Raw genomic sequence first — 20,369 nt, forward strand, 5'->3', positions numbered from 1 at the left:
TGAAGAGCAATGTTGTTCTACCTTAATTAGCATTGTGTTCTATAAATTGTACCTAGTGATTCAGCAGAACTTCAGGTTTCTCTTTTCCATAAGGTGACAATATACAAAGAACTAGGTACTTGTATATTAATATTCATTAGGAAAATTAAGTGTTCACATTATTGGTAGAGTGCCAAACTAGGTCCAACCAGTACTAAAGGATAAAGAGCAGTTACCAATTGCACTATTCCTGGCTAAGGTATTGATAGTTTTTTGTTATGGTTTTGGAACTGGTTAGTTACTACACACACATTTATCAGACCTGGAGAGGTGTAGTCACGTATTGGGAAAGTGTATTTCATTATTTTAATTTACATTTGAGCATGGGTAACTTTTCTGACTAATTTTGGAAACGATATTAATGATACTTGGGATCTGTTGAACATTGATGTCATCTGTGCACTGAAGGTATGGATGCTTGCCTGATTATTTCTATACAGAAACGTGCCCTTCTCTAAAAATAAGCAGCTAATCTTAAAAGCCAGTTTAACTAAATGAGGATTCATTTTCTTTTAAGTTGACATTTCTGGTGAATCATTACACAGCCAGATCGTTCTGAGGCTTTTCTGGCCAGATTCCCTACATCCAGGGTAGTCCTCAAATTTTGAGTTAGGAGAACCTTTGAAAACAATGAATTTCAGGGGAGTCCTCATGAGTTTGTTTTTGCCCCATATATCATAGTGATGAGAAAGCTGGGTGATAAATGGAAATATTGACTTCTTCCCTTGTGCCTACCTGCAGACCATGCCCCAGGGCTATACAATGTACGGGACACAGATGCCTTTGCAGCAGACATCGCAGCAGCAGGCTGGCAGTGTGGTCTTGTCTCCCAGCTATAACTCCAGAGCCTATCCGGCCGCACATTCCAACCCTGTGCTAATGGAAAGACTCAGACAGATTCAGCAGCAGCCGAGTGGCTATGTTCAGCAGCAGGCCTCGCCGTACCTGCAGCCCCTGACTGGCTCTCAGAGGTGATACATGTAGAAATGATGATGGCAATAATGAACAGTCACATTCTTGGGTTTCTTATGCTTCTTATAGGGCATGGTACTTTATCATTGTTTTTATGAGCTTGCGCATTTGAAAATAATTTGCATTCTGTCATCTCAGTTTTAGTAATATCCAGATAGAGGTTCAACATAAAGAATGCTCCATCTTGTTCATTTCATTCAAAACTCTACAGTTTTGACCCATATCTTCCAAGACATGAGTGTAACAGTCTTTAAATGATACTGTGTTTGCTTCAGTGTTCTTTTTTTTTCCTCTTCTCTTTTAAAAATTTTCTGAACATATCTAACAGAGAAAACTCTTGATATTGTTAGGAATGCCTTTCTAGAATATGTTGATTGGAGCAATAAAATGTATGATTCCAATACTAATTGTGCATAGTGCACATGAGATTTTTGTTATAACTTAGTTTCTACCTTTTCCACCTCAGAGATGTTTGGCAAAACAGGATTATGATAGACTTTTTTCTGTTCTTGTTTAATTAGATCCCTTAGAGCATATAACTGCACTGTCTGTTATAGTAGCTGCCAACCACCTGTGGCTATTTAAATTTAGACTATTTAAAATTAAAAATTTAGTTCCTCAGTTACACTAGTCACATTTCAAGTGTTCATTGGTAGCCAAATGTGGCCAGCAGGACTAGCTTCAGTGGTGCGTGACATGCACTGTGTTTAGAAGGGCCTGTGTTTAAAAAGGCTTCATGCTCTGCAGTTTCTCTGTGGAAATTCTTACTAAGTTTTGATCAGGGAGTCTTGTGTTTTCATTATGCACTGAGACCCCAAAATTGTGTAGTTTGTCCTTGTGGCCAGTCGCTATCTTATTGGACAGCTCAGAGAGAAAACATTGCAGCCATCGTTGAAAGTTCTGCTGATAGTATTGTCTTACAAGAAGTATCATGTAAAACGTGTCAGTCTAGTAGATAGCAGCACAGCTCCCATCTGTTATCATCAATGGCTGCATGATGACTCCAAGTAACCGCTCTTTGGAAAGTTGGCAAGGTTGATAGTAACACATTTGAGAAAATGGATATTTTGGATAATAATTTAGAAAATGTGTATTGTATGTACTATTTTTGTAATAAATAGCAGCATAGCATGGCCCACAAACTTGAACTTCAAAGCCCAAAAGTTCTGGGTTCAAATCCCACCTATGCCATTTGCTTTCTACGTAGCCTTAATAAGTTACCTCTAGCCCTGTCTTTTCATTTTTAAAGTAGGGATAACAAAACTGCTGACCTTAAAGGGCTCTCTGGTGGGGAGTAAATGAAGTAACACATTTCAGCCCTTTTGTACAGTGCCTGCTTCAAAGTAAATGCTCAATTAATATTCCTTTTTAAACAAAAAACTATTAAATGTTTAAAAAGTGATTTATTGCATGACTGCAGTTTTACTTTAAGTCATGTGCTTGCTGTCCTTTTTCAAGTGGTCACATCTATTATTTTAACCACTGGGCTTTAGTCTATTTGAATTGTGCAAAGGATTATTGAGCACTGATTGTTTCTTGGGTGGTGTATGTAATGTGCTGGTAGCACTGATTAAAAGTTTGACATTATGCTTGGGCCTGAACCAAGTTGCATTATTCTTTGCCAGACTGAACCATCAGGCTCTACAGCAGAGCCCTCTGGTGGGCGGGGGAATTGATGCTGTGCTGACTTCTGCACATCCAAACCTTCCCTCCGTGCCCCTGCCTCAGGATCCCATGAGACCCAGACAGCCGCAAGTTCGACAGCAGCAGAGACTCCTCCAGGTATGGGGCAGGGAGATGAGGGCAATGCCATCATCCTTCAGACAGTGCAAATATGCAACAGTCAAAAAATGAAAAAACACTGTAGACGTCAGTTGCCAAATTCTAAGGAGCCCTGTGTATTTGATGCTAGGTACATTGGTACAATTTAGTTACAACTTGGCAAGAATTTTATTTTCTCCATGTATCTACCAGGTTATGGGCAGAGGAGTACGTTTTGCAGAACATTCTTCCCATTTCACAAAGATTTGGGAGGGCAGACGGATGCCTTTTATAGAGTTAGCCTCAGCTTACCCAGCCTCTGTTTAAGTAGGGGCCATGCAAATTTTTTTAAAGTTTCATACATGTGAAAACAAAAAACTGAGCCATCCAGATTCCTAGAGCATTCTGCAATCTAAAAACATTTCTATAACACCTCTGGTCTGATAAGCCTCTGAAATGGGAGGAACATAGACTGTTTCAAAGAATATTTCATCTTGTCTCTGTTAGAATCCAGAGAACTGTCATTCACTTATTTGATGTACATTTTAAGTCACTTAGATAAAGGGTTCTTGCCCTTGATACATTTTTGTTTTTTCTTGAGATGGAGGCTCCCTCTGTTGCCCGGGCTGGAGAGCAGTGTTGGGATCTCGGCTCACTGCAACCTCCGCCTCCTGGGTTCAAGCGATTCTCCTGCCTCAGCCTCCTGAGTAGCTAGGATTACAGGCTCCTGCCACCACACCCGGCTAATTTTTTTGTGTGTTTTTAGTAGAGACAGGATTTTACCATGTTGGCCAGACTGGTCTCAAACCCCTGACCTCAAGTGATCCGCCCACCTCGGCCTCTCAAAGTGCTGGGATTACAGGCACGAGCCACCACACCCAGCTTCTGTAATATGTTCTTGTTTCTGACTTGCTTATTTAAAAAATAGAGGCCATTATGTTGTTTACCTGTGTCATTTGTCTTTAATATTAACAAGCTTGTCCTATGTTATTGGATTGGAGATTTCCTAAGGAGACTGTACAGTGGGCTCTCATCTTATCAGTAGTCCAACTTGAGATACACTCTTACTTTATATACTACTAACAACAGAACACCAAAAATGAGGAGTCTACTACAGCTGGAGTGCCCAAGGGCTGTACTCTCATCTCAGTATGAGGTCAGTGAGAAGCAAACCTGCCATGCAGAAAGGGACACAAAGGAGCTTGTCTTATCCTTGAGACTGGATAGAGGGGAGAAACAAATATCTCCCCTGAGCATTTGAACCACAAGCTCAGGTGGGTTTGAGTCTGAATTTAGTGTGATCCACACAATTCTGGTTGGTAGTGCCCAGGTAACAGGCAAAAGCCAACACACACTCTGGAACTGGGCTTCCCAATTATAAGATGCCATTAGTAGTAAGATGTAGTAAGATGTCATTAGTTCCATCCCAATTTGTGACCTGTTAAAAATGTAAAAGAAAAAAGTTATATCACAAAATTCATAACACCAATTAGGAGAGTATGGCCTACAGATAGTAATCTCAATCATTGTACAGATGTTGTTTCCAATGGTAAAAGCCCTCTAATCTTGTTTTGTCATGAAAATATTTGTAGTACCTATCTCTTAAATGTGTAGAAAGGATTAAATAAGAATATTCAAGTAAACCACTCATTTGATAATTTTACGATTAATGTTATGGCTAATATTATTAATATAACTATTAGTACTCACTTTCTTAAATCATTTTTTCTAAGATCTGAGGCTATGTTTCAGAATTTTTTAGGATTGATAATTTATATTTTGCTCTAGTTTAGAATTTCTCATTTCCAAATCACTGAGGAAAGTTACCACATTGTTTACCTACCAGTTTTAAATCTTGTGTTGGTGTTTTTCAAGGCTGCAAATATGGAAAGCCTTTTCTTATTGAACCATGTGTACTTTTTATCCTAATTAGCATAAGATGTCCTTCTGGTAATTTTTTCGTCATCAACACATTCTTCCCTGGAGAAAAGTGATTTGCTTCTACATCAGGATTATACTTTGTACTTCTTTTTTGGTGACTGGCCACCTCTGTAAAGGAAAAAGTTAATAATGATGAAGTTGCATTAGTTTTTCTTAGAAGAGATTCTAGAGGACTAACTGGAGAATCATACTGCAATCATTGTGATTTTGGTCCAACTTGCATTGTTCTTGTTGGGATCATGCTCCCCAGACCTCTGCTAGGATTCCAGATCCATGAGTGTTGTCACTTAATGAGAAATGCCATATGGCAATAACTATTTATTACTTGGCTGTAAAGAAGACCAATAATTGAGGGGATAGTATGCAAACCAAGTTAGAAAAGTGCAAAAGATGAAGAAATGTCTAGACTGTCATCATTATCAGGATGAAGTGTTTGGGTGGAGGAAATTTTAAAGGTCATTGAGACAAAACAACTATTAATATTTTTCTCTCCTCTGTGTCCCACCTGGTGGATGTCTGGTCTGTGCTTCTTCTGTGACTTGGAAGCATTTCCCAAGAGCTGTGTGTTTGAGCCAACCCTGTTACTGACATGATTTCTGAATTTATGATGTAAATTATTCCAGAAGGTCTCATGGCAACTAGTCTGCATCTTCCTTTTGGGGAGGGGGGGAGCTATAAGAATTCTGCCAGATATCATAAGGAATGAGAAGATTACTACTGAGCAGTCCCTGTCCAACCTGTAGTGTAAGAAGGGATAAAACATGTGGAAGGACAAATAACATGAAAGGAATTAAAACAGTAAGCAGAAAGGATGGCCCCAGACAGCGCAGCGTGGTATAGACAGCAATACTGACTGCCACAGGAAGAGATCTATGGGGTTGGGGTGGTCCTAGAAGGCTTCATGGATGAGCATGTTTAGGTCTTGCCCTCAAAAGGATGAATGAGGTTCAGCAAAGTAGAGATGCAGCAGGCAGGTATATATTGTTTTTACTACAACATAAAAAGATAAAAGGTATATGGGGGAAACAGATTCAGCAGTGCTGTTAGCTTCTTTTAAGTGTATAACCTTTTTACCCTCTTTCCAGATGCAGCAGCCCCAGCAGCCCCAGCAGCCCCAGCCCCAGCAGCCTCCCCAGCCCCAGCAGTCCTCGCAGCCGCAGAGTCAGACCCTTGGTCTCCAAGCAATGCAGCCCCAGCAGCCCTTGGTAAGGCCTGGTGTTTTGGAATCAGACATGTGGGTTTCTTCTTTAAAGGCAGATTGCATTCTTCATGTTCATAAGATTGTTAAGAATCAACATAGCCTAAACATACCCTAGCAATTTTTTCCTAGAACTTTACCAGAATTTTGTTGTCGTTGTAGCTGGTATATTTATTTTCATAGGAAGATACAAGTAAATATTTGGGATTCAGTAGGTTATACCATTATTCTTCTTCAACGTTGTTTAGACTATTCCACAGACAAAAATTTTTACATCGAGACGCTTTTTTTCCTAAACAATGTTAAAACGATGATTTACTGTGTATGTTTAAAAGGTTATCTTACTGTACTTTTTTACTATAATCTCAAAAACCATGGGTGTGCTTTCTAAAATATTATCTATTATCTTCAATAAGAAATTGTTTTCCAGTGAGTTAGCACTTGCTGCAAGAATTTTCATGTAACTCACAGTCGGATAGTTCACTTCTCTAGCTTCATATGGGCGTGGTGACAGGCGCCTGTAATCCCAGCTATTTGGGAGGCTGAGGCAGGAGAATTGCTTGAACCTGGGAGGCGGAGGTTGCAGTGAGCTGAGATCACACCACTGCACTCCAGCTTGGGTGACGGAGTGAGATTCTGTCTCAAAAGAAAAAAAAAAAGTTATGTTATGTATAGCCATCAAAGTTTTCTAAACCTTAGTCATTTTCAACAGCATTTACTTTTGCGATGCCATATTCCTGTTTCATTAATTACTTTTGTAAACTGTCATCTTATTCTATTTGCTTAAATAAATGTATTTTTCAAAGAAGCATTTTATCACTACCATCTGTAATTATTATCACTTGCCACATATTGGAAATACCTGTGAAAGTAAATACAAAAAGAATTTAAAAGGGAATCTCCATTCAACTGAGCAATGTGAATTGCATGAATGAGCCCTACCTACGGCGAGCTGGCTTAGCGCACATCTCACATTTTGGGAAACATTAGTGTAGACTGCCTTCAGCACAGGATTTTTAAACTGAATGGTTTCACAACTTGTAGAAAAGGGGGAACAATACGGTGTAGCCATAGTACATGAGGAGGGATCAGAGTAGAATTAGGTGGTTAAAGAACTGTGTCCAAATCGGACAACTTATTGACCAGAACATGGTCCACTGGAATAGGGTATCCATAGTACATTTAACAAATTCTGCCTGAGCCAGTTTGTTCCATGCCCCCCACCCCCCAGCCCTTTTTTTTTCTTTCTTTTCTTTTCTTTTTTTTTTTTCTTTTAAGACAGAATCTCACTCTGTCACTCAAGCTGGAGTGCAGTGGTGCGATCTCAGGTCACTGCAACCTCTGCCTCCTAGGTTCAAGCAATTCTCCTGCCTCAGTCTCCCAAATAGCTGGGATTACAGGAACCTGTCACCATACCCAGCTAATTTTTGTAATTTTAGTAGAGATGGGGTTTCACCATGTTGGCCAGACTGTGGTCTTGAATTCATGACCTCAGGTGATCCATCCTCCTTGGCCTCCCAAAGTGCTGGGATTACAGGCGTGAGCCACCACACCCGGCCTCTTCCCCACTTTTAAGTTAATTCTTTTAATTTTTAAGTTAATTCTTTTTAATTATGGATCTAGTTTTACAGCTCTGATTAAAATATATATATATATATGTATGTTTGTGACATATATATGTTTGTGACATTTATTGCAATCTACTTCAGAAAACCTTTTTAAAGTAGAGGTAGTATGTAAAACTGCACTGACTGCCTACTTATCTGATGTGTATCAGCAGGAACTGGCTGACTGTTACTTAGCAAATGTTGTAGAAGGATGCAACACCGTTAGCTGAGTCTAGTGTCCCATACAAGAACAAGATAAAACTTTTTATTTTGAAATAATTTCAAACGACAGAAAAGTTGCAAGAATAGTACAAATAATTTCCCCAAGCCCTTTACCCAGATTTACTAATTCTTAACATTTTGTCACATTTGCTTTATTATTCTTTCACTCTCCCCACCTACCGCCATTTACATGTGCCTCTTTACCCCTAAGTACTTTAGCTTGTTCTTGTTTCCAAGAACAAGGATATTCTCTTCTAAAAACTGGGTATTATTATTAAAATTAGGAAACTGAACATAACTACAATGCTTTATAACCTATAACTCTTTTGCAAGTAGACTAATTAATGCTCTTTATTGCATTGATTTTTCCCCCCTAGTTCAGGATCATCACATTTTGCATTTAGCTTTCATGTCTTTTTACTCACCTTCATCTAGACCAACTCCAAAGCTGCCTTTTTGTCTTCATGAAGTTGACATTTTTAGGGTGTATGGAATGTTATTTTGTAGAGTGCTACTCAATTAGATTTATCTGCCTAGGTTAATCATGATTAGATTCAGATTATACACTTTTGGCAACAGTATTAGAGGTGCCATTGTGTCCTTTTCAGTGAATGGCATTAGGATATACATTGTTGGTGATGTTACTTTAATCCTTTTGTGTGTCTTGTGTCTGATAGATCTCCCCACTGTGAACTTATTATTTTCCCTTTGTAATTAACAATTTATGAGAATAGTTTGATAAATCTGTCATTAATCATCAAATCTTCACACACTACTGTTAGCATCTATTAAATTATTCTTGCCTAAATTCATTTTTAGTATGGCTGTGGAAAAATTATTTTCTTTTTTTAAGTTTTAATTCTTTTGTTTTTAATTATGGATACATAATATTTGTACATATGTGGTACAGGTGAGATTTCGATACAAGCTTTCAATGTATAATGATCAAATCGGGGTAATTGGGGTACCCATCGCCTCAAGCATTTCTCATTTCTTTGCATTACTTTGTATTGCTTTGTGCTTCTTTGTATTCCATTTCTACTCTTTTAGTGATTTTGTGACATATAGTAAATTATTGTAAACCATGTTGCCCTGTTATACTACCAAGTACTAGTTCTTACTCTGTAATGGGTACAAAATGGTGATTTTCTAACTCTTATGTTTCTGCATTTAGCAGTTGGTATATGTATTAGGGTTCTCTAGAAGGACAGAACTCATGGAATAGATACATATATATAAAGGGGAATTTGTTAAGTATTAACTCACACAACCACAAGGTCCCACAATAGGCCATCTGCAGGCTGAGGAGCAAGTAGAGCCACTCCGAGTTCCAAAACTGAAGAACGTGGGAGTCCAGTGTTTGAGGGCAGGAAGCATCCAATACGGGAGAAAGATGTAGGCTGGGAGGCTAGGCTGGTCTCTCCTGTTCATGTTTTTCTGCCTGCTTTATATTCGCTGGCAGCTGATTAGATGGTGCCCACCAGATTAAGGGTGGGTCTGCCTTCCCCAGCCCGGTGACTCAAATGTTAATCTCCTTGGGCAATACCCTCAGACACACCCAGGAACAATACTTTGCATCCTTCAATCTAATCAAGTTGACACTCAGTATTAACCATCACAAGCCCACCCCTTGTCATCTTGAGCCCATACACATCTCCTGAGATCAGACATAATCTTCAAATAAAGACAATAGTAAGGTCATAATTACAGCTAACATAATACAACTGTCCTTCGTACAACCGAAAACGCACTAATTCCCAACGCAAATACTATTATATAAAGTTAACAATACTTAAATGCTGATATGAAGTCAGTAAATCCTGTGTCACATGATAAAGGAAAAGGAAATAAAATTAAGATAGTACAAGTGTACAGCTGCACAAACATGTTTTTAACAAAAGGAGGAAGTGCTCATGACAGTTACAGTCCTCTTTTCTGCCACTGGTCACGTGGTCATAGCCAGTATTGATGACTGCCTTCTTCTACTACCCATTCTGTTTTCCCTTTGCCTTCAGCAAGCACCTCAGCAGGTTGTTTTTTTTTTTCCTGGTTGAGTGACCCAAACCTTCATTCCTGAGGGGTCTGGATCATTTGTAGTCCTGTCTGGATTGAGCTGTTGTAGTTTCCCATTGATCTTAATCACAGAGCATGGTAACACTAAGAGACGCCCTTATGGATCTCCTATATTCCATGAATACTCTTCCTTACCTCCGTTGTGAAGTAGTAGACTGATTTCATCTTGATAGTCTAGGTCAGTCACCTCAGCCAACACTATAACTCCCTTCTTAGCCTGTTGGCTTAAAGGCAGGAGGAGCCCAAGGTGTCCAGGTGGCAATCTTAACTTCCAGTTTAATGGAATCATTGCATTCCTAGTGGCAGTGTTCCTCCCTCTGAAACTAGGACCTCTAGGCCAGCAGAACGTAATGTTGTGGGAACAGGAAGCAAAAATTTTGCTAGTGGATCACTAGGGGTGATGGTGAGTGGTGCCACTTCCACTTCCACCCCTTGATTCCTGGACTTGTGAATCCTGGCTATGGGAGAAACAGTACTATATATTGGATGCTGATTCCCAGCATACATGGCCTTCTGGAGAACTTTGCCCCAGCCCTGCAAAGTATTGTCACCTAGTTGGCATTGTAATTGTAACTTCAAAAGGCCATTCCATCGTTCTATCAATCCAGCTGCTTCAGGATGATGGGGAACATGGTAAGACCAGTGAATTCCATGAGCATGAGCCCACTGCTGCACTTCTTTAGCTATAAAGTCAATGCCTTAGTCAGAGGCAGTGCTGTGTGGAATACCATGATGGTGGATAAGGTGTTCTGTGAGTCCATGGATGGTAGTCTTGGCAGACGCGTTGCATTCAGGATAGGCAAACCCACATCCAGAGTAAGTGTCTTCCAGTGAGGATAAACCTCTGCCATTTCCGTGATGGAAGAAGTCCAATATAATCAACCTGCCACCATGTAGCTGGCTGATCATCCTGAGGAATGGTGGCATATAATGGGCTCAGTATTGGTCTCTGCTGTTGGCAAATTGGGCACTCAGTGGTGGCCGTAGCCAGGTCATCTTTTGTGAGTGGAAGTCCATGTTGCTGAGCCTGTGCGTAACCTCCATCCCTGCCACCGTGGCCACTTTGTTCATGGGCCCATTGGGGAATGACAGGGGTGGCTGGGGAAAGAGGCTGAGTGGTGTCCATAGGATGGGTCATCCTATCCACTTGATTATTAAAATCTTCCTCTGCTGAGGTCATCCATTGGTGAGCACTCACATGGGATACAAATATCTTAACAGTTTTCAACCACTCAGATTCATCCACATACCTCTTCCCCAAATTTCTTTGTCACCAGTTTTCCAGTCATGCTTCTTCCTGTGCTTTGCTGTGTTTTTTTATTTTGTTTTTTTGTTGTTGTTTGTTTGTTTGTTTGTTTTGGAGACAGTGTTGCTCTCTCACCCAGGCTGGAGTGCAGTGGCGCAATCTTGGCTCGCTGCAACCTCCACTTCCCGGGTTCCAGCAGTTCTTGTGCCTCAGCCTCCCAAGAAACTGAGATTACAGGCACGCACCATCATCACACTCGGCTAATTTTTGTATTTTTAGTAGAGATGGGGTTTCACTATGTTGGCCAGGCGTCTTGAACTCCTGACCTCAGGTGATCCACCTGCCTGGGCCTCCCAAAGTGCTGAGATTATAGTCGTGAGCCACCATGCCTGGCAAGAAAAATTTTATATTTCCTTTTATCTTTTGGTATTTTTCTTTTTCTTAATAGTTCCACTAAGATACATTATATGTATTATAAATATATTTATTTATATTTTATAAACATCTCCAGCAGATTCAGTTCTTGGTAGTAGCCAAAGCTATCTATTCTTTGTTTTTTTCTTTGTTAGAGAAGAGGGTGGTAGGGTAGCTGTTGAAGATAAGTGAACTCTTCCTGTTTCGGGGTTCTGATTCATGCTGTATCAAAGCAGAAGCGGTAATGGTAACACATTGCCACCCATCCCATGACTTGTCCTCCTGCTATCTGATGACATTCACAGTTGAATTCAATAAATGCTTTTTTCTTAGGGTAGTGCAGAAGTCATTGCAGTCATGGTATGTGTGGTAGAGACCAGCACCCTGCCAGATGTTATGGAGCATGCCGGTGAAACATCGCTTCCTGCCACTAGAGGACTTAGAATCATAGGAAGTGGCTCAATGGCAGCACTGCCTGTGGAAAGTGGTTTACAGTTGCTGAATTTTTGATAGAAGAGCTGAAAGCATTGTATTAGTTTGCTAGAACTCCCTAACAAAGTACACAAACTGGATGTCTTCAACAACAGAAATGTATTGTCTGTTTTGGAGACCAGAGGCCCAAGATCAAGGTGTCTGCAGAGTTGGTTTCCTCTGAGGACTGTGAGAGAGAATCTGTTCCATGCCTCTCCTCCAGCTTTTGGTGGCTTGCTGGGACTCTTTGGCATCACTCAGCCCGTAGAAGCAGCACCCTGAGCTTTGCCTTCACCTTCACAGGCATTCTCACTGTGCATATACGTGTCTACTTTTTATAAGGACACCAGTCCTTATAAATTTCCACTTTTTATAAGGACATCAGTCATATTGGTTTAGGTCCCATCCTAATTACCTAATTTCAGCTTGATTACCGCTGTAAAGACCCTGTTTCTAAATAAGGTCACATTCTGAGGTACTGGGTGTTAGGACTCCAACATGTCTTTTTTAGGGAACATAATTCAACTGAAATAATAAAAGGTCAGAAGGTGAGAGAAGTTTGGGAAGCCTTGATGGAGGAGGCTGAATGTGGCAGCTGTTGAAGGCAGTAGGATTTGATTCATTGCTCTTTTTTTTTTTTTTAAAACGAAAAGAAAATTGAATGTTAATTTTTTTTTTGAGTTGGAATTCAAGTTTTGTTTAGAATTAATGAAAATATATATTTTTTGTTCTTTTGTTGCTGTTGTAAGAGGAACAGAACTAGTTCTTTTTTTTTTTTTTTTAGCTTTTGCACAAGTCCATTCTATTTTAATGCATTCTAGGAGATCATAAAATATATATATATATATATATTTTGAGACGGAGTCTTCCTCTGTCACCGAGGCTGGAGTGCAGTGGTGTGATCTCGACTCACTGAAACCTCCGCCTCCCCGGTTGAAGCAATTCTTCTGCCTCAGCCTCCCAAGTAGCTGGGATTATAGGTGCCTACCACCATGCCCAGCTATTTTTTTTTTATACTTTAAATTCTGGGGTACATGTGCAGAATGAATTCATTGCTTTTTGACTATTTTGTTCATCTCTTTGCTGATTGACGGCATCAGCTGGGATGTGTGGGACAATGATCATCCCTTGGTTTTGGCTGTAAAAAATCACTTTAAAAACTTAGTAAGAAGTTAACAACTTGTAAAAAGTGACTCAGGACAGAAATGAGTGCTTCTTTAAAACATGTCACCAGAAAACAGTTTTTCTGTGAAAAGAGCAAGAAGGACTAAGAAAAGCCTATGTTTACAAATTAAATCTGGCCTGGACTTAATATCAATGCCTGCGTTGTCATTTACTTACTTAAGTTGCTTGTATTCTGTGAAGGAAAAACATGTGGAAATAAAGACATGGTGCCCTTGCTGGGAAAATATATTTGGCATGTCTGATTTTGGCCTAAATTATAGTTCTTGACTAGAAAAATATTTTTAATCCTTATGTGTTGTTATGATTAAATTAACTCTTAACTAAATATGTTGACAGACCATAATCTTTTCTTTAAAACTCCTTCCGGTGTTAAGAAAATAATGTCGACACCGTCCTACTGCATCATTTCCTTTCATCTTAAACTCATGTTGTCTTAGTTAGGTGACTTAAAAAAATATGCTAACAGAAAGCTTTAAATAGTTGGCTTTTCACATCGCCCGATCCTTGGGTCCGTTTCATATTATATTGAATATTTGCCTTTTAAAAATAGGCATAATGGTAGCAATCGTTACTTAATTATATTAAATTTTAGTCAGTGATCACTTGTGAAATTGTCCTTTACTCTTCCTCAATAAATTCATTTGTTCCATTCAGAGAAGTTGAGATATTTTTTCAAACTGCCTCTGGAATTAGGAAGTAACATGTACAGATAATATGATTCTCCTTTTGAAGTGGAAGAAATTAGGTCCAGAGAACATTGAGCAACGTTGCCTTCCTTTGCATGAATTTGGAATTTTTTTTTTTCTTTTGGAAGGAAAAGAAGAAGTAACATTTATAGAAAGAGGTTGGGGAAGAAATATCAGGAGATTTCTGGTAACTGCATAGCCAATATATTTGATATAGTACTTTTTTCTTACTAAACTGTGTACAGATTTTAAAAGATGACTCTGCCGGACACGGTGGCTCACGCCTGTAATCCCAGCACTTTGGGAGGCGGAGGCGGGCGGATCACGAAGTCAGGAGATAGAGACCATCCTGGCTAACACGGTGAAACTCCGTCTCTACTAAAAATACAAAAAATTAGCCGGGCGTGATGGTGGGCGCCTGTAGTCGCAGCTACTTGGGAGGCTGAGGCAGGAGAATGGCGTGAACCTGGGAGGCGGAGCTTGCAGTGAGCCGAGATCGTGCCACTGCACTGTAACCTGAGCAATAGAGCAAAACTCTGCCTCAAAATAAAAAAAGATGACTCTATGCAAGTTACTAGTTACCTTGAAAATAAACACACAACAAATTCTGAAACACATCAGCTGCTAGCCCTGTCTGAGAGTGTAGACTGAGAGTGTGCTGCCCTGTGAGGGTGGAGATGTAGCTGAGTGCATGCACAAGTTTTTCCCAGGTGCTCGGTGGAGGCCCCTATACATTGTTGTTCCTCCGCTGCCGCTTGTACTGATGGACGACCATGCTTCATTCATCGGAGGAATCTGTGGACTCCGTCAGTTGGTAGTACAGTTTTAAAATAAATGTTGCCTTGCTGCTTTGTTCTTTTGCTAACAAATGGAGTGGTCACAACAAAAACCTCATAACTGTCATAAGGGAAGGGATGTATTTTACTCAGTTTGGTGCCCTTGGAACCCAGAAGATTGCCTGGATTTTGATAAATATTTGTTGAATGACTCATTTGTTGGATGTCAAAACAATGAAAAAAACCTTTGTTAAAATCACACATTATCCATAAGAAAGGAAAAACACAATTCAGGAGGCAAGGTGTCCAGACCATCTGAGCATCAGCAGGTCCATCACTGCATCAGTCCTGTGGCTGATCTTGTCAGTATATGCTTCTGCTGATGGGGCAAGCTCAAGTTTTAAGACAAAAAATATTTAAATGATGTTTATTTAAATAGAAATTACTAATTAGCAGCACATTTTTACCTCTCTTGTGATTGAGCAGAAGAAGTAAATGTTATTGAATAAAAGTAAAAATACATCAAAAGACATTTTCAGAATTTTAATTTTAATTTATTTTAGAGACAGAGTCTCACTCCGTCAGCCAGGCTGGGGTGCAGTGGTGTGATCATGGCTCACTGCAGCCTCAAACTCTTAGGCTCAAGTGATCCTTCCACCTCAGCCTTCCAAGTACCTGGGAACTACAGTAAATACATTTTTGTTTTTGTTTTTTGTGTGTTTTTTTTTTTAATTCAGCAAACAATGGTATTTCCTGGAGAGTGGGTATGCCATGTTGATTAGTTACACCTGACGGTATTAAGCTGGCTATTTGGTCTTGTGGTTACAGCAGGAGCATGACACGGCTTCTGCCTCTGAGAAATAAAAATCCAGAATCCTAGAGAGAGAAGCAATCATCATGTTAAACCGTATGTTTGCTAATGGAGACATTTACACAGTACTAAAGGTACAAAAGCAGTGATTCACTCTTTAAATGCATGAGGGAATGGATGATAACTTCAGCTGATCTTTGAAGGATGAGTAGATTTATGGGAAGGGTAGAGTGGAATGAAGTGGGGAGGAAGTGTATTCCAGGAGAAGGGATGAACATCTGCAAAGGCACAGAGGGGAGAGATCATCTCCTGTATGGATATGGGCCAAAAGAATCTTTTCCACTTCATTTCTCACATTTGAACAGGGAATGCAAAACATACATAGATTATGATTTGGGGGACCTCTAGTTGCACCTCACTGAACCTATTTATTGACCTGTTTTGGTAAATTAAAAATTCAATTCCCACCGCAGTGATGATTCCAAAATCTCACCAAGCACATGAACCACCTGGGGGAGCCATTTTGAAATTCAGATTTCTAGCACATTAGCTACAGAAATTCTAATTCAGGATGTTTAGAAAGGAGTCCCAGGAGGATAATCCTTTCAATTCCCCCCAGTGATTTTGTGCTTCCTCAGCCACATACAGGGTTCAGTTCTTCACAGGAGGGGTTCATTTTGAATTGAAATGCTCAGTGGTGAGGCTTCTGTAGGATGTTGGAGGCAGCCCTCGTCTCCTGGTGGCAGGTGCTCCAGAGCCCAGAGAAATTGCATCTGGGGCCTATTGCCTGTGCATGTACAGGTGAAAGCAAGTTAAAATTTGTATTCAGAGGCCTTAAGAGGAAGCAGATGTGGTGAAACACTGTAAGACGATTGTAGACATAGAGCATGTATTTCTGGTCAGTTTAAGGAAGTTGGTCAAATTTCTTGGCCTCAGAATCCCTTCATGTTCAAAAATTATTGCAGACCCAAAGAGCTTTTGTGTATCAATATTTACCATGTTAGAAATCAAAAATATTGTTAATACCAAATATTGTTATGTTTAGTACCTAAAGATAAACTCATGTTACTGAAAGTAGCATGCTTTTATGAAAAATAGGCATATGTTTCAAAATAAAGTTATTTGAGAATGACATGGTTTTACTTTTTTTTGAGACAGGGTCTTTCTTTGTTACCCAGGCTGGAATGCAGTGGTATAATCACGACTCACTGCAGCCTTGACCTCCTGGGCTCAAGTGATCCTCCCACATTAGCCTCCCAAGTAGCTGGAACTACAGGCATGCACCACCATGCCTGGCTTGTAGAGATGGCGATTTGCCATGTTGCCCAGGCTGGTCTCTAACTCCGAGGCTCAAGCTGTCTGCTCTCCTTGGCCTCTCAGAGTGCTGGGATTACAGGTGTGACTCACTGTGCCTGGCCTGTTTTACATTTTTGAAAATTTCTTCGGTGTTGTAATAGCACATGTTATGTAGGCTCTGGAAAGCTGTAATGTATGTGCACCAGAAAATAAGTGAAAAAAGCAAATAATGTCTTAGTATTATTTTGAAAATGGTTTTGAGCTTGCAGGTAACCTGATAGAGTCTTGGGGACTTCTCCCAGGAATCCCTGGATCACAATTTGAGGCCCTCTGACTATGTACTGCCTCTTAAGCCACCCTCAGACCACCTTGCACTCCCCAACACACACACGCACACACGTGTACACATTACTGCCTAGGCTCTGCAAAATGTAGTATCTGAGGTAACCACACAGTGTTTTATTCTGTGAAATACTCTATTTGAAGTAGGCTTTAAATGAACCTAAAGAAGGCAGCTATGTGTTTGTTGAAAGAATAAATGTTGAATGTTTATACACCATGTACCCCAATATGCTATTCAATCAGCTTAGACATCTTTATAGACAGCCTTTTAGAATCTGTAATTATTTCCGAATAAGTTAATATTTGGAAGTTGATATTTTCAATCATGGATAGCCTTGAGGGGAATGTAGTGTTTGGTCAGAGGGTCCAAAGTTTCATTTAGACAGCAGGGATAAGTTTTGTTGATCTAATGCATAGCAAGGTAACTATAGTTAATAATGTATACTCCAGAATTGCTAAAAGTAGATTTTAAATGTGTTTACCGCAGTGAAATAAGTCTGTAAGATGATAGATGTATAGATATATGGAACATTTTCTGGGGGCAGCAGTCTTAACCAGTCAGAAGTGAACAGGAAAATTTGACATGAACTCATTGGTGGCAAAAGCTGACCTGAATAGACATGAGGCTCTTTTCATTTATCCTATCTGATATAATTATTCATGTGCTTGCTACAGAAATGTAATATGCTTGATTATGGAGTGCTGTCCTACATTTTGCCTGGTCTGCATATTAGGAATGTTTCTTAGTAAACTGCATATGTTCAGATTCCAAAGCACATATCTGTCTTAGGACTTTGGATAAGAGATTCAGGACAGTTACAGCTGAGTCAGCATTAAATATGCTAATAGACACATAGAATGTCTGGAACAGTACCTGGTAGTACAATATAAGGTTTTGTTAAATAAATAAGGTAGTTTCCCCAAGTAAGCATAAAAACTACTGAATAGAAAAGAATACTTACTTTACTAACATTTCCATATAAATGAAAGATTTTTATTTTTTACCCTTGATTTGGGCAATGGAATAAAATGGCAAGCTGCTGCTTCTCTAATTTGTATTGGGGAAAATAGTAACATTGGTGGAGGAAATAGTTCATTAGTTTTGTGGATCTTTCTTGTTATTAGGAAAGTTGTGGGAATTGAAGGCTCTTAGAATTAGTCATTCCATCAGTTGCTACTGAGTACCTGCTGTGTGCCTGGCAGGGCTGGACACTACAGATACATCAGTAGATAGGCCAAGCCCTTGTCCTTCAGTCACTCACTGTCTGGTGGGAGAGAAACAGTTGAACCAGCTGTCATGCCAAATATTCAGTTTTAAAAGTATCAACTTGGTAATGCCCTCTAAATAGAGGATAAGATGGGATTGCCAGATAAAATACATGGCTCCCAGTTAAATTTGAGTTTCAAGTAAACAACGAATAACATGTCAGTGTATATCCCAAGTACTGCATGGAATATACTTACACCAAATGTAGTATTTATCATGTGCAATATTTGGGACATGCTTGGAACTAAAATGTTTATTTGAAATTCACATTTAACTGGACATGCTGTATTTTTATTTGCTAAATCTGGCAACTGTACTTATAATCCTGGGCTATTCTTGGCAAGCTCTGAGGAGGAAATAGATGTTGTACTTGCGTTAGGTAACTGAGGAGTCTTTTTCAAAAGACGAATTACAAAGGTATGCAAAACCAGCCATGGGTGATGGCGCACTCACTGACTGCCCCTAATCCCAGTGGGACAAGAAGGGGAGAGAGGTGGGGAGGGTACCTGACCGGAGCTGCAACCTTCCTGGAGTGGGGCGCGTCCAGCCAGCAGAGATTCTCATGGAGGAAAATTGGCAAAAACAAAACTTCCCTCTGCTCCCTCCCAGCCTCACTGTGCTCCTGTGCTCCAGTCTCCTGGGAGCACCCCCTCCCCACCGAGAAGTCAGAGGGCAGAGGGGCCAGCCTTGCTGATGCTCTCCACACAGGCAGCCTGGTGAGCACACGGAGGGTGGGCACATGGGAAACAGCCAGCACAGTGCTGATGTATGTGCCTGTGTCAGAACGCCCCCTTTATGCCAGTGACAGACCAGGAGGAGAGAAGGGAAAGAAAGAAAAGGGAGAAAACGATAGTCTGAAATTTGAAGATTAAGATAAAAAGGTAAATTGGCACTACCAGTGATTCTAACCAAAAGTAATTTTGCTTCTAGTAGATGCTGATTTTTTTCCCCTTTGGAATAACCACAATTTCTTGCATGAACTTAGTGGATAGAATCAGGGCATGTGGCCGCCTATATTATGCCTCTAACCTGATTCTTGCTACAGAGCCTGTATTTGCATGGCCCTGGGAATTAGCACTTTCTTAAAGTTAGTGCCTCACTCATCCTGCCCAGGCCTTGGCTCTGAGGGTAGGATTAGCGAACCTTCATCCTCCATCACATGGGGAGGGTATAGTCCCAAATGAGCCCCAGTCCTAGGGCACCACTCTGCCTCACCAGATTCTTTTCTCCCATTCGTGCAAGGCACAGCCTGTAGTCCTTGAACAAATCTTCCAACCAGAGAGCTTTCATTTTGCCAATATTAATATCGTGATCCTCATGAGCTAGCTGGTAAAGGGTGAGATGACCAGGATCTTTGAACTGCTGAGCTACGTCTGTAGTGTGGAGTTCTTCATTGGGGCTCTTCAAATAAATGCCAACTAATAACCTGGAGTGTGGGTTCCTGAATAGATGGGGTACTTCTGATGCTCACCAGAGGTACAACAAGGTGTAGATGAAAATTAATCCACACACACTGGTCATGGCCCTTTTTTCGTGAAGTGTTGAGAAGTACCTTACAGACTGGCCCTACAAGTTAGTCTCTGTTCTTGTCTGTGATTGGCACCATGGAATGATTTCTGTCCTTTCTCCTGTCGCCATTACAGTTTCCCAGGCAAGGCTTGCAGCAGACCCAGCAGCAGCAGCAGACGGCCGCCTTGGTGCGGCAGCTCCAGAAGCAGCTTTCCAGTAAGTACCCCTGTGTGTCATGGAACAGATGGCTCCTGGAAAATTAAAAATAAGCCAGCAAAACAAAGTGGCGGCTCTCCCAAGATGGTACCATCTTCCTCAGTACAGTGTTCATGGTATTTGGTTTAGCCCAAGGTATTTTCATTCTGTCTTGGTTTGGTTTTGGCTTGAATGCTTCCTTTCCTGGGAAAACCCCAATTTTTCTCAAATTCAGTGAAGATACTTTCTTTTTGCTTCCACCCGAACCTAGAAATGTTTCTTCTCATTGCGGAGACTCCTGTGGAATCAAAGGTGTCCTTTGTTTAAAGCTGGAGAGTTCAGGGAGCATCAGCTAATG

The 20,369-nt window shown here is 40.4% G+C and overlaps 1 protein-coding gene across 12 annotated transcripts in view; it reads left to right on the forward strand.

Annotated features, from left to right (window-relative positions):
• The window catches only part of LOC105463701 (mediator complex subunit 12L), a 338,063-nt gene that overhangs the window by 315,231 nt on the left and 2,463 nt on the right, over window positions 1-20,369 (forward strand). For all 12 annotated transcript variants that reach the window (XM_071091103.1, XM_024787306.2, XM_071091105.1 and 9 more), the window contains 4 exons: window positions 781-1,010; window positions 2,637-2,793; window positions 5,799-5,918; window positions 19,951-20,032. In XM_071091103.1, the coding sequence (XP_070947204.1) occupies window positions 781-1,010; window positions 2,637-2,793; window positions 5,799-5,918; window positions 19,951-20,032 (589 nt within the window). The remainder of the gene's footprint in view (window positions 1-780; window positions 1,011-2,636; window positions 2,794-5,798; window positions 5,919-19,950; window positions 20,033-20,369) is intronic.

This window comes from Macaca nemestrina, chromosome 2 (genome assembly GCF_043159975.1).
Source record: "Macaca nemestrina isolate mMacNem1 chromosome 2, mMacNem.hap1, whole genome shotgun sequence".
Lineage (NCBI taxonomy): Eukaryota > Metazoa > Chordata > Mammalia > Primates > Cercopithecidae > Macaca > Macaca nemestrina.